Below are 27,215 nucleotides of genomic sequence, written 5' to 3'. Positions count from 1 at the left end.
GCAATTTTGCGTGGCCAATCCACCTACTCTGCACATCTTTGGGTTGTGGGGGTGAAACCCACGCAGACACGGGGAGAATGTGCAAACTCCACACGGACAGTGACCTGGGGCCAGGATCGAACCCGGGTCCTCGGCGCCGTAAGGCAGCAGTGCTAACCACTGTGCCACCGTGCTGCCCGATTTAAATGATTTGAAGCGTACCACCTGGGGGTTCCCGTCCCAGTCACTCACTACCCCGACTTGGAAATATATTATCACTGTCGCTGGGCCAACATTCTGGAAGCCCCTCCCTAACAGCACAGTGGGTGTACCTACACCTCAGGGACTGCAGCGGATTCGCAAGGGGCAATCAAGGATAAGTAATAAATGCGGGTCATACCTGCGACATCCACATCCCTCAATAGACTTTGATAATTAGATTAGGATTATGGGGATAATGGGACAAGGGGATTTACTTTGGGGCAGAGTTGGGGTGCAGTTCATGAAAAGCCGGCAGGTGGCGCTGGCGGCCCTGTGTCCCGGCGCCTTGTTGTTTCCGGCTGGTGCCGGCAGGTGGCGCTGGCGGCCCCGTGTCCAGGCGCCATGTTGTTTCCGGCTGGTGCCGGCAGGTGGCGGTGGCGGCCCCCGTGTCCCGGCGCCTTGTTGTTTTCTCCTGGTGCCGGCAGGTGGCGGTGGCGGCCCCCGTGTCCCGGCGCCTTGTTGTTTGCGGCTGGTGCCGGCAGGTGGCGGTGGCGGCCCCCGTGTCCCGGCGCCTTGTTGTTTGCGGCTGGTGCCGGCAGGTGGCGGTGGCGGCCCCCGTGTACCGGCGCCTTGTTGTTTGCGGCTGGTGCCGGCAGGTGGCGGTGGCGGCCCCCGTGTCCCGGCGCCTTGTTGTTTGCGGCTGGTGCCGGCAGGTGGCGGTGGCGGCCCCCGTGTCCCGGCGCCTTGTTGTTTGCGGCTGGTGCCGGCAGGTGGCGGTGGCGGCCCCCGTGTACCGGCGCCTTGTTGTTTGCGGCTGGTGCCGGCAGGTGGCGGTGGCGGCCCCCGTGTCCCGGCGCCTTGTTGTTTGCGGCTGGTGCCGGCAGGTGGCGGTGGCGGCCCCCGTGTACCGGCGCCTTGTTGTTTCCGGCTGGTGCCGGCAGGTGGCGGTGGCGGCCCCCGTGTCCCGGCGCCTTGTTGTTTGCGGCTGGTGCCGGCAGGTGGCGGTGGCAGCCCCCGTGTACCGGCGCCTTGTTGTTTGCGGCTGGTGCCGGCAGGTGGCGGTGGCGGCCCCCGTGTCCCGGCGCCTTGTTGTTTGCGGCTGGTGCCGGCAGGTGGCGGTGGCGGCCCCCGTGTACCGGCGCCTTGTTGTTTCCGGCTGGTGCCGGCAGGTGGCGGCCCCTGTGTCCCGGCGCCTTGTTGTTTGCGGCTGGTGCCGGCAGGTGGCGGTGGCGGCCCCCGTGTCCCGGCGCCTTGTTGTTTCCGGCTGGTGCCGGCAGGTGGCGGTGGCGGCCCCTGTCCGCACTCCGGGAGCAGAAGCAGCTGAAACCGGTTTGGATCCAGTGCAGATCCCGGAGCCGCGGCTGAAGATCCTCGAGCCGATTCCCGGCCGCTGGAGAGTGAAAAGTGGGAGATGAAGAGTTAAACGTGAAGAATCAGCCTGGGATCCGGAACCGACAGGATCAGAAACTCAGCAATATTGATCCCAATTCAGGATCAGGAACAGATCCCAGGACTGGATCCCACTGGCAGGGGCTGATCCCAGAGGACTGGATCCCACTGGACTGGATCCCACTGGCAGGGGCTGATCCCAGAGGACTGGATCCCACTGGCAGGGTTTGATCCCAGAGGACAGGATCCCACTGGCAGGGATTGATCCCAGAGGACTGGATCCCATTGGACTGGATCCCACTGGCAGGGGCTGATCCCAGAGGACTGGATCCCACTGGCAGGGGCTGATCCCAGAGGACTGGATCCCACTGACAGAGGTTGATCCCAGAGGACTGGATCCCACTGGCAGGGATTGATCCCAGAGGACAGGATCCCACTGGCAGGAATTGATCCCAGAGGACTGGATCCCACTGGCAGGGGCTGATCCCAGAGGACAGGATCCCACTGGCAGGGGCTGATCCCAGAGGACAGGATCCCACTGGCAGGGGCTGATCCCAGAGGACTGGATCCCACTGGCAGGGATTGATCCCAGAGGACAGGATCCCACTGGCAGGGACTGATCCCAGGAGACTGGATCCCACTGGCAGGGACTGATCCCAGGAGACTGGATCCCACTGGCAGGGATTGACCCAAGGACTGGATCCTAGAGACAGGATTGATCCAACGAAACTTAACCGAGAGGCAGGGATTGGTCCCAGGAGACTGCGTCCCAGAGACAAGGGATTGATCCCAGAAATCGGATCTCAGAGGTGGGGATTGATCCGGGGAAACCGAATCTCATCCCGGGGACTGACGCCACCCATTGGATCTTAGCTGCAGGTGCCAAATCCGGGGACTGATCCCAGGACAGGATCCCCAAGATCAGGCAAGGAATCCAGTCTGGGAGACCAGGAAGTGATCCCAGGAACAGGGGCTGATCCCAGCCCAGGACACCAGGTAACTGAACTCAGCCCTGTGGCCCAATCACCAGCTTTATTACTAAGATTTTATTCCTTTAATGCCAAGCAAACCAAATTTCCTCTGTTCTATTTTGGTCAAACTCCCAGGATTCCCCAAAATGATGAACTTCCATTTTATTTCTCGAGGAGTCACTTTTCGACCCTCATTCTAATATTGGATTATACTTTAATAACATTTCCCTGATTCTCATGTGACAGACTGGCCGTCAAGGATCATCTCCTCTCTGATAGTTTGTCGAGATTCCCGGAGGTTGACAAACCTGGACTTTCTGGGAAGAGGGAGTGGTGCTAATTTTCTCTGCTTAAATTGAAGGATTTTATCAGTATTTCATTTGCTTTTCATTCTTTTCCATGGCTGAAGAGTTGACCACGTTAATCCAGGACGGTACCCCGAGGAAGGAAGAGATGATGGAGGTTTTCCTGGTAAGTGAAGGCGTTTGCTTTATTTTGGCGGGGGTGGGAAGGGGTGATTTTAGGAGAGAGGGTCATTCAGTCAGATCTTGGCTGGTTTTGTGTGGCCTTAACTGCGCACCTTAACCCTCCACTCCCTTGCCTATCAAAAAAATTTGTTTTATTTACTTCTCAAATAAATTCAAAAACCCTAGCCTCCATTACTCTCCACTATCAGTCTCCCGGAGAGAAATCGCTTCTCCTCATCTCTATCTTTATTCGAAACTGTGTCCCCCTGTTCTAGTATCCACCCGATCAAGCCCCCTCATACCTTTACATGTTTCAATAATGGTGAACGGTACTGCCTCACAGCATCCGGGTTCGATGCCAGACTTGCTGACTGTGGAGTTTGCACGTTCTCCCCCTGTCTCCTCCCACAGTCACAAAGATGTGCAGGTTGGGTGGATTGGCCACACTAAATTGTCCCTTAGTGTCCAGGGATGTGCAGGTTAGGTTACAGGATAGGGAGGGGGAGGCAGGGGAGTGGAACTGGGCAGAGTGCTATTTCTGACGGTCAGTACAGACTCGATGGGCTGAATGGTCTCTTCAGCTGTAGAGATTCTATGAATGTTTTTTTTAAAATTAGTTTAGAGTACCCGATTCTTTTTTTCCAATGAAGGGGCAATTTATCCTGGCCAATCCACCTACCCTGCACATCTTTGGGTTGTGGGGTTGAGACCCACACAGGTCAAGGGATTCCATGAATATGATTATATCTGATTCACCTAAACTGCCATAGGTAAAAGTCCAACCTGTTCAACCTTTCCTGGTAAGAAACGTCCTTCATCCCAGGAATGAGTCGGGTGAATCTTTTCTGAACTTTCTTTTTTTTAAATAAATTTGGAGTATCCAATTATTCTTTTTCCATTTAAGGAGCAATTTATCCTGGCCAATCCACCTACCCTGCACATCTTTGGGTTGTGGGGGTGAAACCCACGCAGACACGGGGAGAATGTGCAAACTCCACACAGTGACCCAGAGCCGGGATCGAACCTGGGACCTCGGCGCCGTGAGGCAGCAGTGCTAACCCACTGCTTCACCGTGCTGCCCTTCTCCGAACTGTTTCTAACGCAGTTGTATTCTTCTTCACACGAGCAGGCCAAACCCGCCCACAGTATCCAAATCTAGCCTCGCGAACGCCCTGTACAACCGTAGCAAAACATCCCTACTTTTATAGTCAATTCCTCTTGCAGTAAAGGCCGACGATCCATGCGTGTCCCTGATCTCTGGCTGTCAACATGCTGCGTATCAACAGTGACGTTTCCCCCGGCTTTCAACCCCAGTCTCTGCTACATTGACTGATGTCAGACTGCGGGACAGTAAAGGAGGGGGGAGGAGTGGCTGGAGTCAGATTCCGCCCCCCCTCCCCCAGCTGATTCTCCTTGGCTGGATTGTCGATACAGTGACAGGACATTGACTCGGTTGGTGCAGGATTGGGACCCTGAGCGGTTCCATTCAGTGGAGAATTTGTATTTATGCATTTAGATAGCGCCTTCCATGACCAGTACAGCCAACCACGTGCTATTTGCAGAGTAGTGACTATGGTATTGTAGGAAAGGCAGCAGCCAATTTGTGCACAGTAATATCCCGCTTAATAATCTGAGAAAGAGATGACGAGCAGGAGAATGATGGTGAAAGAGATGAAGACCATGAGAGAGAGAGAAGGTGTGAGAAAGAGAGCAATGAGAGAAACAACGAGTGACAGAGAGTCAGTCAGAAAAATGATGAGGGTAGCACAGTGGTTAGCACAGTTGCTTCACAGCTCCAGGTTCCCAGGTTCGATTCCCGGCTTGGGTCACTGTCTGTGTGGAGTTTGCACGTTCTCCTCATGTCTGCGTGGGTTCCCTCCGGGTGCTCCGGTTTCCTCCCACCGTCCAAAGTTGTGCAGGTTAGGTGGATTGGACATGCTAAATTGCTCCTTAGTGTCCCAAAAAAAAAGTTAGGTGGGGTTACTGAGTACGGGGGTGGAGGTGTGGGCTTGGTTAGGGTGTTCTTTCCAAAGGGCCAGTGCAGACCCGATGGGCCGAATGGCCTCCTTCTGCACTGTAAATTCTATGAGAGAGAATCAGTGAGTGAGATGGTGAGAGAAAGGCAGTGAGCAACAGAAAGAGAGAGCCACTGAGAGAAACGGTATGAGAGAGATAGAGAAAGAGAATTGGAGAGATGGTGAAAGAGATGAAGACCATGATAGGGGAGAGATGGTAGAGAGAGAGAGACAAATAGGTATACAGGTAAAAGCAAATGGCTGTGGATGCTGGAATCTGAAACAAAACAGAAAATACTGGAAAATATCAGCAGGTTTGACAGCATCCGTGTGGAGATAAGGGGGTTAAAGGTTCGAGTATGAATGACTCGGTCAAGTATCTTAGTCTACTGTGCCTCTCCTTTACTGTGCTTCCCCCTCCTCCACCACCTCTGTCACACAACTTTTTTATATCCTCTCTCTCTCTATCTTTGTCTCGCTCTCTCTCTCTCTGGCAAGTACTGTGCACAGAGGGATCTGGGGGTCCTGGTACATGAAGCAGGTACAGCAGGTGATTCGGGAGATGAATGGAATGCTGGTTTTTATTGCAAGGGGGCAGAATATAAAAGTAGGGAGAACTTGATGTAACCGTATAAATGAGGCCACACCAAGCGTACTACTTACACTTATGCTCTCCTTCCTTAGGTCACACTTGCATTGGAAGCAATGCAGCGAAGGTTCAGTAGATTCCTAGATGAAGGGGTGGTTTGGCAGGTACAGGTCCACAGGGTCACTGAAAGTGGCACAGCAGGTGGAGAAGGCAAACGACATGCTTGCCTTCATCGGTCGGGGCATTGAGCATAAAAATTGGCAAGTCATGCTGTACAGAACCTTAGTTAGTCCGCATTTGGAATATCGCGCACAATTCTGGTCGCAATGCTACCAGAAGGATGTGGAGGCTTTGGAGAGGGTAGAGAAGCGGTTTACTAGGATGTTGCCTGGTATGGAGGGTATTGGCTATGAGGAGAGGTTGGATAAACTCGGGTTTGTTCTCACTGGAACGAAGGAGGTTGAGAGGTGACCTGATAGAGGTCTACAAAATTATGGTAAGAAGTCTTACAACACCAGGTTAAAGTCCAACAGGTTTGTTTCAAACACGAGCTTTCGGAGCACGGCTCCTTCTTCACCTGAAGAAGGAGCCGTGCTCCGAAAGCTCGTGTTTGAAACAAACCTGTTGGACTTTAACCTGGTGTTGTAAGACTTCTTACTGTGCTCACCCCAGTCCAACGCCGGCATCTCCACATCATGGCTACAAAATTATGAGGGGCATGGACAGAGTGGATAGTCAGAGGCTTTTTCCCAGGGTGGAACAGTCAATTACTAGGGGGCATAGGTTTAAGGTGCGAGGGGCAAGGTTTAGAGGAGATGTACGAGGCAGGTTTTTTACCCAGAGGGTAGTGGGTGCCTGGAACTCGCTGCCGGGGGAGGGGGTGGAAGCAGGGACGATAGTGACATTTAAGGGGCATCTTGACAAATACATGAATAGGATGGGAATAGAGGGATACGGACCCCGGAAGTGTAGAAGATTTTAGTTTAGACGGGCAGCATAGTCGGCACGGGCTTGGAGGGCCGAAGGGCCTGTTCCTGTGCTGTTCTTCGTACAGATTGGGAGTTTAGAGATATGAGAGTTGATCTTGAAATCTAAGATTCTGAGGGACCCCGAGATGTTTTCTCTTCTGGAGAAATGGAGTACGCTTTCAGAATAATGGGTCTCCAATTTATGACAGATTTGGAGGACTTTCTTGTCTCAAAGAGTGATTAGTGTTTGGGATCCTCTTCTCCAGCGAGCAGTGGAGTGGGGGTCTTCAGACAGATCCACGTTGTGGGGGATGGCAGAACGTGGAGGTACCACAATCAGCCATGGCCTTATTGAATAGTGGAGCCGGCTTCACGATCCAAATGGCTGCTCCGAATCTCAATCCTTATCATTTTATGTTCGCCATCCATATTTCTCTTCCTTTTTTGTGTGTCTCCCTTTTTAACTAGCTGCTCTGTCTTTGGCTCTATGCGTGTGCCTCTCTCTTCCCTTTTCTCTGTCTCCCTCTCTCCGACGTCACATTTTCTGTCTCTCTCTCTCTCTGACTGTCTTTCTGTCTCTCGTTGTCTGTCTATGTGTGTCTCTCTGTCTGTCTTTATCTCTCTTTCTGTCACTTTGTCTCTCTGTGTGTCTCTGTCTGTCTCTCTCTGTGTCTCTGTCTGTCTCTCTCTGTCTGTCTCTTTCTCGCTGTCTCTCGCTTGCTCACCCTCTCTCTGACACCCCCTCTCTTTCTGACTCCCCCTCTCTGTGTGTCTCTCTCTCTCTCTGTCTCCCGCTCTCTCTCTCTCTCACAAACACAGATCCTAGACGTGCCCCCTCCACTCCCTCTGTTTCCCGCTGTGTGATTGGCTTGGCTCCCTTTCCTGGCTCCCTCTGGTTAGGAAACATTGAGCCAGGTTTCTGCAATGGGCCTGTAGCCGACAGATTAAATAAGACAGCGTGAAGGTTCCAACTGAGCACATGACAACATCTATAAATGGGAGAGTATCTGCTGTTTACCCGTGCTTCGGTCAATACCTGGAATATTTACGGGTCTGATTTAGTAACCAGACTCCCATGTGTTCGATTCCTCAGCCCTTTGAGCTCAATGGATTTGTAATTTTGGGAGATGTCAGATTATCAGAAGAAATTGAATAACTTCACCAATTCCATCAGCGAAAAGGGAACTTTCAGCTCTGACCTGTAGTTACAGCCAGACCCTTTTCTTCATAAGGTAGACACTGGGTACAGGCAGCAAATGCCGACCTTGCCAATGACGCGCAGTACACGTCCCAGCGCCGTGTGTTCTGCTTGCTTGAATTTGACTGACAAGCTTCACCCGAACGCCCAGTGTTAGACAGGGTAGCTTGCAGGGTCAGAGTTCATGAGTCAGGGGTTGTGGGGTGGCGAAGAGCTAAGCTATTCCCTGGGTGCAAATGGTTGTCGGATGAGAACAGCGACAGGCTCAACTGCGATGGCCCCAAGAGGCGAATAGCTGTGGGCCGACTGTTGACGTATGATACCGCCCCCTGCCTGAGGATGCCATGCGATTTCAGGGTCTGGGGTGTGGGTAATGTCAGTGTGTCCCAATGGGTTTGGTGTTAACCAATTGGAGTGATTTCCGGCCGCCCTTGTCCTGAATCCCCCCCCCCCCCCTGTAGTGCGCTGCATGCTGGGAGGCAAGGTCGACGTGCTGCTGCCCTTTGACCCTGGCCAGGAGCCCCTGAGGCGGCAACTCTGGGTTAGTTACTGCTGAAGTTAAGCTCCCAAAGTTAGGACAGCTCCCCGACGTGTTAACTTCCATCCAGTGCGCACAGCAACTCTGTTCCACTGCTGTAAGGAATTCCTGCTACCTCATTCCAGGACTGTGTGTGTCATGTGCTATTGAACTGTGGAAGGCCTCACAGAAGACCTGTAGCAATCCTGAACGGCCATGCGCATGCTTTTATCCATTTGGGACAGTTTGACAACAGTTGAACATAGAACAGTACAGGACAGGACAGCACAGGACAGCACAGCACAGTACAGTACAGCACAGGACAGCACAGGACAGCACAGCACAGGACAGCACAGGACAGCACAGTACAGCACAGGACAGCACAGCACAGTACAGGACAGGACAGCACAGTACAGCACAGTACAGTACAGCACAGTACAGGACAGGACAGCACAGTACAGGACAGGACAGCACAGTACAGCACAGTACAGTACAGCACAGGACAGCACAGGACAGTACAGGACAGCACAGTACAGGACAGGACAGCACAGTACAGGACAGGACAGCACAGTACAGCACAGTACAGTACAGCACAGGACAGCACAGGACAGCACAGTACAGCACAGTACAGTACAGCACAGTACAGGACAGGACAGCACAGTACAGGACAGGACAGCACAGTACAGCACAGTACAGTACAGCACAGGACAGCACAGGACAGCACAGTACAGGACAGCACAGTACAGGACAGCACAGCACAGGACAGGACAGTACAGTACAGCACAGTACAGGACAGCACAGTACAGTACAGCACAGTACAGGACAGTACAGGACAGCACAGTACAGCACAGGACAGCACAGTACAGCACAGTACAGGACAGCACAGTACAGCACAGTACAGGACAGCACAGCACAGTACAGGACAGCACAGTACAGCACAGTACAGGACAGCACAGCACAGTACAGGACAGCACAGCACAGTACAGGACAGCACAGTACAGCACAGTACAGTACAGCACAGTACAGGACAGTACAGCACAGTACAGGACAGCACAGCACAGTACAGGACAGCACAGTACAGCACAGTACAGTACAGCACAGGACAGGACAGGACAGGACAGTACAGCACAGTACAGCACAGCACAGCACAGGACAGCACAGTACAGCACAGGACAGCACAGGACAGCACAGGACAGTACAGGACAGCACAGCACAGCACAGTACAGCACAGTACAGCACAGGACAGCACAGTATAGCACAGGACAGCACAGCACAGGACAGCACAGTACAGGACAGCACAGCACAGCACAGCACAGCACAGGACAGCACAGCACAGGACAGCACAGCACAGGACAGTACAGCACAGCACAGGACAGTGAGGTTGTCCTTGCTGATTTCCCCAAATTGTCAGCCTTGGACCCATCGCACTTCCCCCACAGCAGATCAGCTGACAGACCATTGAGCTTATTTTTTATTCTTTTATGATGTGGACATTGCTGGCTAGGCCAGCATTTATTGCCCATCCCTAATTGCCCCTTTCAAAGGTGATGGTGTGTCGCTTTCTTGAACCGCTGTAGTGTGTGTGGTGTAGGTACACCCACAGTGCTGTTAGGGAGGAAGTTCCAGGTTTTTTGACCCAGCGGCAGTGAAGGAACGGCCGATATATTTCCAAGTCGGGGTGGTGAGTGACTTGGAGGGGAATTTGCAAGTGGCGGGGTTCCCAGGTATCTGCTGCCTTTGTCCTTCTAGCTGGTGAAGTTTGCAGGTTTCGATGGAGCCTTGGTGAGTTCCTGCAGTGCATCTTGTAAATGGTGCAGGTGGCTGCCACTGTGCGTCGGTGGTGGAGGGAGTGAAGTTTGAAGGTGCTGTAGGAGTTTTAGGGGCTGGTTTAGCTCAGTGGGCTAGACAGCTGGTTTGTGATGCCAGCAGCGCGGGTTCAATTCCCGCACCAGTTGAAAATCTCCACTTCTGACCATTTGATGGAACGAAGGTCTTTGATGAAGCAGCTGAAGATGGTTGGACCGAGGACACTACCCTGAGGAATTCCTTTGTTAAAAACATGTAGCGTACTCAATTCTTTTTTTTTTTCCTAATCAAGGGGCAATTTAGCGTGGCCAATCCACCCACCCTGCACATCTTTTTGGGTTGTGGGGGTGAGACCCACGCAGACACGGGGAGAATGTGCAAACTCCACACGGACAGTGACCCAGGGTTGGCTATTTGTGGACAGGACATGCTTGGCCAATTTTCCACATTGCTGGGTAGATGCCAGTGTTCTTGCTGTACTGGAACAGCTTGGCAAGTTCTGGAGCACAAGTCTTGTACTATAACTGGAATATTATCAGGGTCATTGCCTTTCCAGTATCCAGAGCCTTCAGCCGCATGGATTGATTCAAATTGGCTGAAGACTGACGTCTGTGATGTTGGGACCTCAGAATGAGACCGAGATGGATCATCCACTCGGCACTTCTCACTGAAGATGCTTGAAAATGCTTCACTGGTGTGCTGGGCTCCTCCATCATTGAGGATGGGGATATTTCTGCAGCCAACTCCTCCAGTGAGTTGTTTAATTGTCCACCACCATTCACGGCTGGATGTGGCAGGGCTGCAGAGCTTGGATCTGATGGTTGTGGGATGGTTTAGCTCTGTCTATCGCATGCTGTATGGCCTGCAAGTAGTCCTGTGTTGTAGCTTCACCAGTTTGACACCTCATTGTTCGGTATGCCTGATGTTGCTCCTGGCATCCTCTCCTGCACTCTTCATTGAACCAGGGTTGATCCCCTGGCTTGGTGGGAATGGTAGAGTGGGGGATATGCTGGGCCATCAGGTTGCAGATTGTGGTCGAGTACAATTCTGCTACGGCTGAAGTGTTTCCTGGGTCACCCCCTCCACTCGGATTCTCGTCTTTCCCCTTGGGGCAGGAAGCAGCGTTCCCCAGGGATCGGCACTGGGACAACTATCGTTCACCATTTAAATAAACTATTTTGACTTGGGAAATATAATTAAAACTGAGGAAAACTGTCAAAATGCAAAGGGCGAGACTTACCAACCACCGTGCCACATGTTTTTCGACGGGGGTGCGGCCCACCAGCAGGATTTGTCAACAAACATCCCTCGTCCTTACACTAGCCTCCAGGGGCTGGTACAACAGTCTAACCCAGTCGATAAAGCCCCTACCGAACCCAGATCGTCCCAGCACCTCCCATAAATAGACCCACTCCACCCGATCAAATGCCTTCTTCACATCCATTGCCACAACTACCTCAACCTCCCTACTCTCCGGGGGCATCATAATCGCCTTATATTGGTCACCAACTGCCTGCCCTTGGCAAACCCGGTTTGATCCTCCATAATCCATCCAGCACACAATCTGCAATCCTGGAGACCAAAACTCTGGCCAGCAGCTTGGCGTCCACATTAAGCAGTGAGATCGGCCTAAATGACCCACATAGCTCCGGGTTCGTGTTCCGCTTCAATATTAACAAAATAGTGGCCTGTGACATCGTCATGGGCAGCACCCCTCTATCTCCTCTATCCCTCACCTCATTGAAAACCTTGGCCAGCAACGGCCCTAATATCCCCGAGGATTTCTTGTAGAATCCCACCGGATACCCGTCCGGTCCCGGGGCTTTACCCGACTGTATTGCCTTCAAGCCCTCGGCTATTCCTTCGGCCCTTCCCAAACCGCTCCACTGCCTTGTCTGTGGACAGCACCCCGAACTCGGCCTGCAGCCTCCGACGTTCCCTTAAAAGCTCCACCCCCAGGGTCGCTGCATACCGTCTATCTATCTGTAGGATCTCCGGGTTCAAAGGCTATGGGGGGAAAGCAGGATTAGGCTATTGGGTTGGATGATCAGCTATGATGGTGATGAATGGCGGAGCAGGCTCGAAGGGCCAAAAGGCCTCCTCCTGCTCCTATCTTCTATATATCTATGTATAAAACATAGAAAAATACAGCACAGAACAGGCCCTTCGGCCCACGATGTTGTGCCGAACTTTTGTCCTAGATTCAGAACAAATTCATCTACACCCCATCATTCTACCGTAATCCATGTACCTATCCAATAGCCAATAGGTCCCTAATGTTTCCGACTCAACTACTTCCACAGGCAGTGCATTCCATGCCCCCACTACTCTCTGGGTAAAGAACCTACCTCTGACATCCCCCCTATATCTTCCACCATTCACCTTAAATTTATGTCGCCTTGTAATGGTTTGTTCCACCAGGGGAAAAAGTCTCTGACTGTCTATGTATGTATCTATTCATGTATTTGTCAAGACGCCCCTTAAACATCACTATCGTACCTGCTGCCACAACCTCCTCCGACAGCGAGTTCCAGGCACTCACTACCCTCTGTGTAAAAATACTTCCCTCGCACATCTCCTGTATCAACCTGTGAATCCTCCAACACATGCCAATGGCAGGCGGTAACAACAGAAGAGAGAGCGCGAGACTCCTGGCCATCCCTGCTTGGTGTGGAGTGGCGCCCCAAGAGCGAGAACCTCTGGCATTGTTCCCATTGCCGAATCAATCCATGTTTAATGTGTTCCTTTCTTTGCCTCCTACCTCCCACAGTGTCACCCAGTGTTGAAAGCTTTCATGTGTGGCTCTCTCAGCGGGACCTGCTCAACGCTGCTCTTCCAGCCCCTGGACCTGGTGAAGACCCGTCTCCAGACTGTGCAGGGCTCCATGAATGGGTACGTGTTCACTTGTGGGGGGGGAGAGAGAGAGAGAGGTACGTGTTCACTTGGGGGGGGGGGGGGAAGGCACGTGTTCACTTGGGGGGGGGGAGGGGGGGGGAGAGGTACGTGTTCACTGGGGAGGGGGAAGGTACGTGTTCACTTGTGGGGGGGGGAGAGAGAGAGGTACGTGTTCACTTGGGGGGGGGGAAGGTACGTGTTCACTTGGGGGGGGGGGGGAGAGGTACGTGTTCACTTCGGGGGGGGGGGGGAAGGAGGACACAGGCATGGGTCAGGAACAAAACTATCACACGGGGCAGTGTGTTGGCTGACTTCACTCCCGTTCCGACACCCTGTCCTGAGGAGGTGAATTTCCTGCGCAGTGTTTTTGTAGCGTTGAGTTGTTGAAACAGACATTCTAGCTAATTGTTTGCACCTGTCATATCCCCCCCTGCCCCACCAGCCTTCGGACATTAAGCCCCTGGACTTCATCCCCGAGCTGTCTGCTGGTCCCCATAGTCAGAGAGACAGACTTTATTTTCCATGTCCCCGGGGTTGTGCGATCCTTGCTGGAAAATGTCAGTGTGTGAACACTGGGACTTGACTGTGAGATGCCCTATGCAGTCGAATAGCCTGTAGACACCCTTATTTTTGGCTCACAAGAACAGTCACTTGGATGGCATGTGTGGACGTCAATGGTTCTGTAACCCCAGCACAAGAGGGAGGAGGCAGAACGGACAGAGCGCTATCACACTATCCAGATCAACCACCCAATCCAGTATTGGAGCCTGACAACAGACTCCTCTTCACTTCGGTAGCCCTCTTGCCCAACAGGTTAATATGCAGATGAGGGAGGAAAGGAGTAGAGCGTGCTTTTAAATTTGAAATGTGTTGAAGAATTCGCACATTCGTATATCACCGTTCTCATCCCCAATATCACCAAATGGTTTACAGCTGCCAGATTCTTTTTGAGGTGTTGTGGAATGGATGCTGGCCACCAATTAGCAGGTTCCCACAAACAGCAAATGTGATGTTGTTCAGATTGAAGGGTGAATGTTGGTCAAGACACCCGGGGGTTCTCCCTGGTTCTGGATGTGGGGTCTGGGGGAGAACGGCAGGGGGTGGGGGGGGGGGTGGTCGTGGCTTAATGTTTCATCCAATAAGAGGCTCACCCAGTGGCCATGGCGGCTGCTTGCAAAACAGAACATAGCAGGTTAACCCTTTGTCGTCCAGGAGATTTGATTTGGGGATTTTTATCTATTATAGATCCGGCCGAGTTGGAATGATTTCCATCTTGCTCAATGTTATTCGCACCGAGCGAATAATTGGACTGTGGAAAGGAGTATCTCCGGTAAGTGAGTGGCGGATTCCGTGTCCGTGAGTGTCTACCCTGTGTTCGACCTCTTTGTGGAAGATGCGGTTTAAATACTTAGGCAGCTGTGGGACTGCTTCGCTTAACCTGAGTGTGGCTGATTAAGGCGATTGAGAGGGGGGTGTGGGGTGGAGTGAGATCTACACCTCAACCTTGTTTCTCTGGACTGTCCACGGATGAATTTCAATGATGAGGCTCCTCATGGTTGAAAAGCCAGCGAGCGTATGTAGAGTGGGGTGCCACTAGAAATGAAAAATGAAATGAAAATGGCTTATTGTCACGAGTAGGCTTCAATGAAGTTACTGTGAAAAGCCCCTAGTCGCCACATTCCGGCCCCTGTCCAGGGAGGCTGGTACGGGAACCATTCAGCAGAAAAGAAGGTTCGGTGGGGGGTGGGGGTGAGGGGGGGGGGGGGGGGGGGGGGGGGGATGAACGAGGGGTACTGAGGGAAATGGAAGCAAAGGCGGGTAATGGAATTACGGTACGGATCAGTTACAGCCTGAACAAATGGCAGGACAGCTGCAAAGGGGCTGAATGGCCTCCTGTGCGATCAAACGAATCTCCCGTAAGAGAGCCCGGGATGCTTCAGTGGATTGGAGCTGAGGCATTGAATCAGCGAAGGGAGCCATTCGGCCCATTGAATCTGTCCTGGTGCGAGCTGTCCAAGTCCGATTCGCCTGTCCTTTCTCTGTCTCTGGAGCACTTCCTTCCTCCAGCTACATGTTCCTTTCCCCTAACCAAGGGCATCTGGATCCAGGCCAATGTCGTTTGGCTTAGGACCAGTACAAGCTGGGGGATTGAACATGGAACCTTCTGGGTCTGCGTGATATGGGGGGGGGGGGGGGGGGGGGTAAACTGTTCAGTGGAGATAGCAGCTGTGCCCGTTGCCCATCAGGGGGCGTGACCCCAGATGCCACCTGACTCCAGAGAGGTGCCCAGAGCTGCTGTTAACTCTTAGCATGTTTTACATGCTGTGTTGTGACTGTACATGTTGTCCCACAAGCTGTGAGCCTCACACCCGATTCCTTTTTATTTTATCTCGATCTCCTTCGGTCCAGTCGTTTGTCCGATGCATTCCCGGAGTTGGGATTTACTTCAGCATGCTCTACTCCATGAAGCAGCAGTTCTTCAGGTGAGAAGGAGATGCACATCACACTGTTTAACTTCAAAGCCCAGGATGTTGTCCGTGTCTCTGTTCAATGTGAAGTTCTATCTCGGCAGCTTCCTGGCTAGTTTGAGCTTCTAACATTCAATTCAGCACCAATGCACGAGGAGAGGCAGGGTCTCAGCGAGCCACAGAATGATACTTGCTGTACGATGGGCTCTCTTTTGACAGCTGAAGCAGTGTAGAGGGCGTAGTCTTGTACATCTGCCTCACGCTTGACCAGCCTTGAGAGTGTTTGTTGGGGATAGTACAGACAGAAGCCCCTCTGTGGGGCCCCTGCATCCTGTCAAACAGGTAAGTTGCAATGGAAGGTTGTTCAAAGGGAAGCTCCTCCAATCACAGGCTGCCCCTCCCCGCGCTTGCGTGAGATAAGCTCATTACCGAGCCTATCAACAGCAAATGCGCGAGAGAAAGATTCTGTGATTGGAGGGGCACGATCACAAGTTGTGGGGAGTTCTGATCCTGGGAAGCAGTGTAACAATGTGACTGGCAAGCGGGGCCGGGGATACAATTAGCCACTGAGTGGGGCCTGGGAAACAATGTGCTCGGGAGCGAGCTGGAGAAGCTGTATGCCCAGAAGGTGCTGAAGAAACAGAGTGCTGGGGCCGCATTGAGGAGACACTGGCTTCGAGGCCCGTGTGTGAGAAGTTGTGGAGCCCCAGGTCAGGTGGAATGGTGTGGAAAGATGCTTACTGTGGTGAGTGTGAGATCGAGTGTATGTGCGTGTGAGTGAGAGAGAGTATGAATGAGTGTTTGATGGGGGTCAGTAGGAGAGTGTACAGGTGAGTGTGGGTGGCTGAGTGAGAGTGTGGGGGTGAGCGTGAAAGACTGAGTGAGTTTGTAGGTGCGTGTGTGCCATACCCCCAAGTATCAGCTTGCCCGCTCCTCAACCCCACACATCAATGCATAGGCACGCATTGACACTTCCCCAACCACAGACAATGACCCTCTCACATGCTGGTCTTTTTTGTTACTTACTCTATTTTTAAATTTAACAATTTATTGCATTTGCATTGCTTTTTACTTTTGCTCAGAAATCATTTCTTTCCTTAAAGCCCCCACCCCCAAAATGTTTTGAAATTGGCCTTATTGAGTAAGGATAATGTGCAAAAAAGGGAGCTTTACTCTGTATCTAACCCCGTGCTGTACCTGTCCTGGGAGTGTTTGATGGGGACAGTGTAACGGGAGTTTTACTCTGTATCTAACCTTGTGCTGTACCTGTCCTGGGAGTGTTTGATGGGGACAGTGTAGAGGGAGCTTTACTCTGTATCTAACCCCGTGCTGTACCTGTCCTGGGGAGTGTTTGATGGGGACAGTGTAGAGGGAGCTTTACTCAGTATCTAACCCCGTGCTGTACCTATCCTGGGAGTGTTTGATGGGTCAGTGCAGAGGGAGCTTTACTCTGTATCTAACCCCGTGCTGTACCTGTCCTGGGAGTGTTTGATGGGGACAGTGTAACAGGAGTTTTACTCTGTATCTAACCCCGTGCTGTACCTGTCCTGGGAGTGTTTGATGGGTCAGTGCAGAGGGAGCTTTACTCTGTATCTAACCCTGTGCTGTACCTGTCCTGGGAGTGTTTGATGGGGACAGTGTAACGGGAGTTTTACTCTGTATCTAACCTCGTGCTGTACCTGTCCTGGGAGTGTTTGATGGGGACAGTGTAGGGGGAGCTTTACTCTGTATCTAACCCCGTGCTGTACCTGTCCTGGGAGTGTTTGATGGCGACAGTGTAGAGGGAGCTTTACTCTGTATCTAACCCCGTGCTGTACCTGTCCTGGGAGTGTTTGATGGGGACAGTGTAGAGGGAGCTTTACTCAGTATCTAACCCCGTGCTGTACCTGTCCTGGGAGTGTTTGATGGGTCAGTGCAGAGGGAGCTTTACTCTGTATCTAACCCCGTGCTGTACCTGTCCTGGGAGTGTTTGATGGGGACAGTGTAACGGGAGTTTTACTCTGTATCTAACCCCGTGCTGTATCTGTCCTGGGAGTGTTTGATGGGGACAGTGTAACGGGAGCTTTACTCTGTATCTAACACATGATATATCTGCTCTGGGAGCGTTTTGGGCATTTACAGGGAACTCTATAGGAGGGGAAGTGGGTATCTCCAGGAGTGGGTCTTCAGGTCTTTAGTTTCTTCAGATGTACGGAGGGGCAGTTAGGAAGATAGAAAATATGAATCTCCCACAAAGTCTAGGATGACACCAGGAATGCCGCGAGAAATCTTTGAAAGTCCTGCTTTTCATTGATGTTTGTTTTTGAGACGTAAGGTGTGGCCGAGAGAGTGACGCCTGTGCTTGATCCCCAACACTGCAGCAGGCCGGCTGGATGGCCCGTCTAGAATAAATGTCCCATCACTGGGGCAGTCCGTCGGCTGTGTTGGGAGAGGGGGAGGGGTGTTCTGGATCATATCCAGGGTGGAAGCCTTTGCTTTCCCCACAATCCTGAGGTGCTGTGTCTGAGCCCCCCTCCTGCCCGCCACCTGGTCTGCAAGGGGCTGACCATCCGCCCAGTGATGATGTCTTAAAAACTGTTTTTCCTCTCCAGTGAGAGAAGCCCAACGGCGCTGGAGTCGGTGGGTTTGGGCGCCAGCGCCCGCACAGTGGCGGGCATCTGCATGTTGCCCGTGACCGTGGTGAAGACTCGTTACGAGGTGAGTTTTGATGCCACGTCCTGACTGCAAGGTTTTTCAACGCTGTTTGGTGGATGTGGGACAGGCATCGACGGGGTGCAGAGGGGGATTGAACTGGCAGACTCTTTCCTTGGTGCTGTAAATATTGTACCCTCCTCACACTGCCCCACACATCTACCTGGCATTAAACTGAAAGCAGAATGAATGAAAGACAGGAACGGGCCTTTTTAAAGATGGTTGTGGGAGCTCTGGCATAAGGGAGGGAACAGACTCCTCCTGTCTCCAACGTGAAATGAAATTGTGTGGTCTCCAGCCTGCAAAGCACCAAACAGGCTCTGATTGGGCGCTACAGCCCATTGTAGCAAATGCAAGAGTTTGCACTACTCTCCGAGGTCGGGCTGGAGTTCATTTCTTTTATACACTGATTCCTGCCTTGTTTAATTCTGCTTTCAGCATCTGCACCCTACTTGGATCCCTCTTCCAAATGGACTGCCCCCCCCCCCCCCCAAAGTTACCCACTTACAGGCACTCTGCAAACCCAGCTCCGAGGCTGTGTCCTCAATCTCGCACACAGCCTCTCCCTAAGACGTTCCCCTTCTGGCTCATGTGCCCCGGAGCTTTGTCGAGGTTGAGAATAGGTTGCAAACAGAGTTTGAGCCCCAGTCAAGGGATTGTATGCAGGACCTCCACTTGCGATGTGTTGGCTGGGACTGGCCCTTTGCTAACTGTACCAGAGAAAGGCACGAAGGAGAAGACCGCCCCACACTCCCACTCTGCTCTACCCCCTCTTCCCCAAGCACCTAGCAACATCCCAAAGCCAAACGGGCTACAAACAACTGGGGTGCCCAGAGATCCAACGCTGCCTAGGCCCCCTTGTTGCATGAGTAACTACCGTAACCAGGATTGCGCATTCGGGCCGATGCGGAAGATCACTGTTACTGTTTGAAGAAGAGCAGAATGTGTCCTTGTTTGTTCCTGAACAGTGTTTATCCTTCAGCCAAAAGCAACTCGCCGGCTTGCTCGTTGCGTGACAAAATGGCCGCCACCGTTGCTGGGCGTTTGAATGTCCGTGTGTGAGATTCCTGGAGATGTTAGAAAGAAAGACCATAGGTCTGTAATCGAGCCTCTGATGTCCTCTGGATCTCCCAAAGCATTTCACAGCTGTGAGGTGGATCAATGTGGCAGCCAGGCTGTGCACAGCAGGATCCCACAAACAACAGTGCAGTGATGACCAGGTAATCGGTTATCGCATGCTGGCTCGAGGGATAAACGCTGACCAGGACACCAGGAAACTCCTCTTCTCTCTGTGTAGTGGCCGTGGAATGTTTAATATTTATCTGAGCAGACAAGGAAACTCGGTATGATGTCTGTCAAAAGGGTGCCACCTATGATGAGGCAGCACCGGATGCTCGGCCTAGATTCTGTGCTGAAGTCAGTTGCTGCACTGACCTCTCGAGGGAGACTGAGCCCCCGCCCGCAGTGCCGGGGGAAGCAGTATAATCGCAGCAGAGGAACATGCTGCGGGAAGTCATCTCTTCTTTAACTCGATTTGTGTGTATGTGGGCGGGGAGATGGGATATCAGAAAAGAGAGAATTAATCTTGTGTGTCTACGTCCACAGAGTGGGAATTATCGGTACGAAAGTGTATTTGGTGCTTTGAGAAATATCTACAAGACGGAGGGCACGCGGGCACTGTTCAGCGGACTGACGGCTACACTCCTGCGTGATGCCCCCTTCTCTGGGGTTTACCTGATGTTTTACACACAGACCAAGAAAGCAATTTCTGAAGGTGAGTGTGCGGTGCGGTCGCCTTCATGAAAGTATTTTGTTGGGTGTGGTTTTTCGCACAGAAGGTTCTCGCAGTGCACAGGTTTTTAAAAAAAAATGATTTAATGGGATGTGGGTGCCACTAGTGAGGCCAACATTTGTTGCCCATCTCGAATGGTCTTTTACGGGACGTGATACACCCCAGTGACATTCAGTGTCGGGTGTCCATACAGGGCAAGATCGTCAATGTGGTCAAGCCCAGAGACGGTTCTTCCCCCCCCACCCATTCTTGGTTGACCTCCCTTGGGATTGCACAGAATGAACGCCGAGTTCAATCTTCAGTTTTGAGTGAAGTCAGAGAGTGCTGAATAATTCAAACCTATTTTAGCGTCAGAAATTCAGCCACTTTGGGCAGCAGGGTGACGCAGTGGTTAGCACTGCTGCCTCACGGAGCCGAGGACCCGGGTTCGATCCTGGCCCCGGGTCACTGTCCGTGTGGAGTTTGCACATTCTCCTGTGTTTGCGTGGGTCTCACCCCCACAACCCAAAGATGTGCAAGGAAGGTGGATTGGCCACGCTAAATTTCCCCTTAATTGGAAAAAATGAATTGGGTACTCTTAAATTTACTTTTAAAAAAGAAAGGAATTGCTTCAATACATAAAAATAGAAAAATTAAAAGGTTTTGGAACAAGAAGGGAGGAGTGGGTCTTTCAAATGGTCTCTGATTGTGTTCTCATCGCCAGTGAGCTGCTCCACAGAGACACCTAGTGGCTGACAATTGACATGAGTAGAATGGGTAATGTTGACAGAGTGGTGTCTCATGGGAAAAGTTAACCGACATCCAACATTTGTGAATAGTTACACAAAATGGTTCATGGAGAGACAAACAAACATGTTAATTGACTGGGGGTGGTCGGGATCACAAAAGGAGGGTTGCTTTATTTGGCCAAAGCTGATTGTTGGCTCTTATCTTTCAGAGTGCTTCGATGCACCGATCGTTCCTCTGATCAACTTCAGCTGTGGCATCTTTGCGGGCATTTTGGCATCTTTGGCGACCCAGCCAGCTGATGTCATAAAAACGCACATGCAGCTGTCTCCCCAGAAGCATCGACATATCAGACACACCATCTTCTTCATCTTTGAGGTACGGTCATTTTCGCAACATTCATTTATAGAATCATAGAATTTACAGTACAGAAGGGGGCAGTTCGGCCCATCGAATCTGCACCCTACCTAAGCCCACACTTCCACCGTTTCCCTACATCTCCACCCTACTCCTACACCTTCACCCTATCCCCGTAACCCCACCTAACCTTTTTTGGACACTAAGGCCAATTGAGCATAGCCAATCCACTTTTTAAAAAAAAATAATTTCTATTATGGTTTTCAAAAAAATATCAAAAACATAAAATAACAGCAAGAAAACCGTATTAACAACAACAAAAAGAAATAACACAATAACCCCCAAAACTAAACCCCCCCCCCCCCCCCAGTAACTGCAAAAAGAAGAAATAGATGAGCACCCGGCATATTCAATAAACACATATACACATTTCTCCCTTCCCCCGCAACAAACCCCCCCCCCCCGGGTTGCTGCTGCTGCCGGACTATTTTCCTACCGTTCTGCCAGGAAGTCCAGGAAAGGCTGCCACCGCCTAAAGAACCCCTGCACTGATCCCCTCAGGGCCAAATTTCACCTTCTCCAATTTGATGAACCCCGCCATATCATTGATCCAGGCCTCCACGCTTGGGGGCCTCGCATCCTTCCATTGAAGCAAAATCCTTCGCCGGGCTACTAGGGACGCAAAGGCCAGAACCCCGGCCTCTTTCGCCTCCTGCACTCCCGGCTCCACTACAACCCCAAAAATTGCGAGTCCCCAGCCCGGATTGACCCTGGATCCTACCACCCTCGATACCGTCCTTGCTACCCCCTTCCAAAATTCCCCCAGCGCTGGGCATGCCCAGAACATATGGGCGTGGTTCGCTGGGCTCCCCGAGCACCTAGCACACCTGTCCACGCCCCCGAAAAACCTACTCATCCTCGTCCCGGTCATGTGGGCCCTGTGCAGCACCTTGAACTGTATGAGGCTAAGCCTCGCACAGGAAGAGGAGGAATTCACTCTCTCCAGGGCATCCGCCCACGTCCCCTCCTCAATCTCCTCACCCAGCTCCTCTTCCCATTTACCCTTCAGCTCCCCCACCGAAACCTCATCCACCTCCTGCATGATGTGGTACACGTCCGAAATCCTCCCCCCTCCAACCCATACCCCCGAGAGCACCCTGTCCCGTACCCCACGTGGGGGCAGCAGAGGGAATCCCTCCACCTGCCGCCTGGCAAACGCCCAAACCTGCATGTACCTAAACATGTTCCCCGGGGGGAGCCCAAACTTCCACTCTAACTCACCCAGGCTCGCAAACCTCCCATCCACAAACAGGTCCTGCAACCTTCTAATACCTACCCTGTGCCAGCCCAGAAACCCACCATCGATGCTCCCTGGGACAAACGCTGGTTCTCCCATATCGGGGACTCCATCGAGCCCCCCACCTCCCCCCTATGCCATCTCCATTGCCCCCAAATTTTAAGGGTAGCCGCCACCACCGGGCTCGTGGTATACCTCGTTGGAGGGAGCGGCAATGGCACCGTTACCAGCGCCTCCAGGCTTGTGTCCATGCAGGACGCCATCTCCATCCTCTTCCATGCTGCCCCTGCCCCGTCCATTACCCACTTGCGCACCATCACTGCGTTGGCAGCCCAATAGTACCCACAGAGGCTGGGCAACGCCAGCCCCCCCTATCCCTGCCCCACTCCAAAAACACCCTTCTCACCCTCGGAGTCCCATGCGCCCATACAAATCCCGTAATACTCCTATTGACCCTCCTAAAAAAGGCCTTCGGGATAAGGATGGGGAGGCACTGGAGCAGGAACAAAAACCTCTGGAGCATCGTCATCTTGACGGACTGCACCCTGCCCGCCAGCGACAGCGGCAACATGTCCCATCTTTTAAACTCCTCCTCCATTTGCTCCACCAGCCTAGTGAGGTTAAGTTTGTGAAGGGCCCCCCAGCTCCTAGCCACCTGGACTCTCAGGTACCGAAAGCTCCTCCCCGCCCTTTTCAATGGGAGCCTACCAATCCCCTCCTCTTGATCCCCCGGGTGCACGACGAACAGCTCACTCTTACCCAGGTTGAGCTTGTACCCAGAAAAGCCCCCAAATTCCCTAAGGATCTGCATCACCTCCGGCATTCCCCCCACTGGGTCCCCCACATATAGCAACAAGTCATCTGCGTATAATGACACTCGGTGCTCCTCCCCACCCTGCACCAGACCCCTCCAATTCCTCAACTCCCTCAACGCCATGGCCAGGGGCTCAATTGCCAACGCAAAGAGCAAGGGGGACAGGGGACACCCCTGCCTCGTCCCCCGGTACAACCGAAAGTACTCCGATCTCCTCCTATTCGTGGCTACGCTCGCCATCGGGGCCTCAGCCTCACCCAACTGACAAACCCCTCCCCGAACCCAAACCTTTCCAGCACCTCCTACAAGTACCCCCACTCAACCCTATCAAAGGCCTTCTCCGCGTCTAATGCTACCACTATCGCCGCCTCCCCTTCTACCGCCGGCATCATTATAACATTCAGAAGCCTACGTATATTGGTGTTCAGCTGCCTTCCCTTCACAAACCCTGTCTGGTCCTCATGAATGACCCCCGGCACACAGTCCTCTATCCTTGTGGCCAAGATCTTCGCCAACAGCTTGGCATCCACATTTAACAACGAGATCGGCCTATATGATCCACACTGTAGGGGGTCCTTGTCCCGTTTAAGGATCAAGGAAATCAGCGCCCGTGACATAGTCGGGGGCAAAGCCCCCCCCTCCCTTGCCTCGTTAAAGGTCCTAACCAACAGGGGGCCCAGCAGGTCTGCATACGTTTTGTAAAATTCGACCGGAAACCCATCCGGCCCCGGCTCCTTCCCTGACTGCATGCTACCTATTCCTTTGACCAGCTCCTCCAGCTCAATCGGCGCCCCCAGCCCCTCCACCTGTCCCTCCTCCACCTTCGGAAATCTCAGCCTGTCCAAAAAGTGCCCCATTTCCCCCCCCGCCTCCACCGGGGGCTCGGACCGGTACAATTCCCCATAAAAGTCCCTGAAGACCCCATTAATGTCCACCCCCCTTCGCACCACATTGCCTCCCCTATCCGTCACTCCACCAATCTCCCTGGCCGCGTCCCGCTTACGAAGCTGATGCGCCAGCATCCTATTTGCCTTCTCCCCATATTCGTACACCGCACCCTGAGCCTTCCTCCACTGAGCTTCCGCCTTTCCGGTGGTCAGCAAGTCGAACTTGGCCTGATGATTACGCCGCTCCCTCAGCAATCCCTCCTCCGGAGCCTCCGTGTATCTCCTGTCCACCCTCACCATCTCCCCACCAACCTCTCCCTCTCTCTTTGCTCTCCCCTCTCCCTATGGGCTCGGATGGAAATAAACTCCCCTCTAACCACCGCCTTCAATGCTTCCCAAATGGTCCCCACCCGGACCTCCCCATTATCATTGGCCTCTAAGTACCTCTTGATACGCCCCCGAACCCGCCCGCCCACCTTCTCATCCGCCAGCAGCCCCACCTCCAGGTGCCAGAGCGGGCGCTGGTCCCTCTCCTCCCCCAGCTCAAGGTCTACCCAGTGCGGGGCATGATCCAAAATGACTATGGCCGAATACTCGGCATCCTCCACCCTCGAAATCAGCGCCCTGCTCAGGACAAAAAAATCGATCCGGGAATAGGCTTTATGCACGTAGGAGAAAAATGAATCCTCCCTGGCCCTCGGCCTCGCGAACCTCCACGGATCCACCGCTCCCATCTGGTCCATAAACCCCCTCAACATCTTAGCTGCCGCGGGTCTCCTGCCCGTCCTGGACATGGATCGACCCAATGGGGGATCCAGCACCGTTAAAGCCCCCCCCCCCCCCCCAGTATCAGCCCCCCCGTCTCCAGATCCGGAATGAGGCCCAACATGCGCCGCATAAAACCCGCATCGTCCCAGTTTGGGGCATAGACATTCACCAGCACCACCCGCTCCCCCTGCAGCTTGCCGCTCACCATCACATACCTCCCTCCACTGTCAGCCACCACCTTTGACGCCTCAAATTACACCCTTTTTCCCACCAGAATCGCCACCCCCCGATTTTTTGCATCCAGCCCCGGCCTACCCAGCCCTTCCTCAGTCTAACCTGGTCCGCCACCTTCAGGTCCGTCTCCTGGAGCATAGCCACGTCCGCCTTCAGCCCCTTCAGGTGCCTAAACACCCGGGCCCGTTTGACCGGCCCATTCAGCCCCCTCACATTCCAGGTTATCAGCCGGATCAGAGGGCTCCCTGGCCAATCATCTACTTCGAAGCCATTTTCCCCACTATCCTTATATCCCTTGATGTCATTAGCATCCAGATATCTAGGGCAGCGCGGTGGCACAGTGGTTGGCACTGCTGCCTCACAGCGTCGGGAGACCTGGGTTCAATTCTGGCCTAGGTAGGGTGCCCTTTCAGAGGGTCAGTGCAGACCCGATGGGCTGAATGGCCTGCTTCTGCACTACAGGGATTCCATGGAGATTGCAGCAATAGGAGACGGGAAATGCCATGGAGGAATCTTTAGTAGGGGGATGAGAATTTTAAAATGCCGATGAGCCCCTGGAGGGTGCAAAGTGGCGCCAGCGCCATGGGAGCGTCGCAATAGTCCTCCAGCCTGGCAAAGGGGGAAGAATTAAACTGAGCTCTTTCTCAGTGGGCTCTTGACTTGATTCATTGGCAGCATAACATTGTTCCTCTCCCTTTCCCTCCTCAGAACCATGGCATGTTGGGCTTTTTCCGGGGTGCTGTCCCTCGGTCGCTACGTCGATCACTGATGGCAGCCATGGCCTGGACGGTTTACGAACAAATGATGACCAAGTTGGGCCTCAAGTCATGAAAGTCCCGGGCAGTTAAATTGCGGACTGTTGGGTGATGAAGGGGAGGGTGAAGTTTTTGCTTGTCAAGGCTTCAAACGGGGCGGGAGCCTTTGAAAGAGAAAAATGGTACTTTTTAAAATTTTGGTTTAAAGAATTTGCTTCATAGCGGAATGGAGTTTACACTGTTTGACTCTGTGCCAGATACGCACATATCTACAGATGCCAAGAGCTTTGTAACCTCGCGACCTCCTCTCCCGAGATTATGTAACTGGCAGAGGCCGCCTGTTTGTAACTCTGGACCCACACCTGACCTTTTCCCGATTAGCTGGTGCATTTTAGAGCTTCTGACAGTGAGCCATGGAAGCTGAGCAGTGAGGCGGAGGTTATTAAAATACTCCAACCGTAGCCATTTGATAGGAGCTGAGTACAAGAGTACAACGTCTGGTTGTGTCGTATTGGGGAAGGAGGAGGTGCTAAGTCTGGTTAACTAACGGACTGGGAAAAGATTACTGTCAGCCCCCCCCCCCCCCCCCCCCCCCCCCCCCCTTACTCACTATGAGGTACAGGAATCCAGAGCTGTCCGTGTCTTCAACTATTCCGACCTTCACTATCTCGGCCATTCAGAACCTGTTGGGTAACTCCTAACAGGAAAGTGGGTGAATTTGCCACCCGTTACCACGTGCACAGGCCCTTGTCTAAGTTGGGGGGGGGGGGGGGGATTTGCCACCCTTTACCACGTGCACAGGCCAGGGAGGCCCTTGTCTAAGTTTGGGGGGGGGGGGGAGGTTCTGCAATTGGGATCAGCGTCTTTGACTTGTGTTAAAGGGGTGTCACTCCTTTCCCCCAATCCCAACCAGGCACATGGGCGACAGTGTTGCCCTCTGAGGCTGAACAGGCAGTTAGTGCTCAACAATGAAGATTGGGTGTCCAGTAACTCAACACGAGGCAGTGTCTTCAATGGCCAATCAGTAAGCCCAGTTCTCATAGAAACTGCCCATTGGGTCAGTTTGCTTCTTGTCCATCAGACGAGAGGTTCGATCAGCCTCCTGCTGTATCAGTCGCGGTCTGAGGACATCGATTTATTTCACACCAACCTCGGTGTGACCCCCTTTCATTTCCCAGGGGCGTTGTGTTGGTATTTTAGGGGTCGGAGTTCACAGTGAGCTGCAAAGTGACGAACTGCTGTGCCCGGGCGAGGCTGTCTGTCTTTATTGTGGCGGCCGATCCGATCCTTTGCCCCTCCACTCCCGGTGCAGGTTTCACAGCAGCTCCATGTGTTGTGGACCCCCCCCCCCCCCCCCCCCCCCCCCCCTCACCTCCACCCTTCTGCCTCACCTCTCGTCCTGCAACTTGGCCTTCAGTGAAGAACCCGCTC

General features: G+C 52.9%; 1 protein-coding gene across 1 annotated transcript; it reads left to right on the top strand.

Moving 5' to 3' along the window:
- The first annotated feature begins 1,440 nt into the window (after positions 1–1,440).
- On the top strand, positions 1,441–26,344 carry slc25a38b (solute carrier family 25 member 38b). The gene is made up of 9 exons (XM_038783592.1): positions 1,441–2,565; positions 2,950–3,011; positions 12,871–12,992; positions 14,241–14,325; positions 15,405–15,478; positions 18,055–18,160; positions 19,760–19,928; positions 20,884–21,050; positions 25,738–26,344. The coding sequence occupies exons 2-9, from the start codon at positions 2,994–2,996 to the stop codon at positions 25,858–25,860; spliced, it is 864 nt and encodes a 287-aa protein (XP_038639520.1). The 5' UTR covers positions 1,441–2,565; positions 2,950–2,993; the 3' UTR covers positions 25,861–26,344.
- Positions 26,345–27,215: the final 871 nt, after the last annotated feature.

Source organism: Scyliorhinus canicula, chromosome 23 (genome assembly GCF_902713615.1).
Source record: "Scyliorhinus canicula chromosome 23, sScyCan1.1, whole genome shotgun sequence".
Taxonomy (NCBI): Eukaryota; Metazoa; Chordata; class Chondrichthyes; order Carcharhiniformes; family Scyliorhinidae; genus Scyliorhinus; species Scyliorhinus canicula.
Note: the sequence above shows the minus strand (reverse complement) of the source record. Positions and strands in the feature narration are given on the sequence as shown.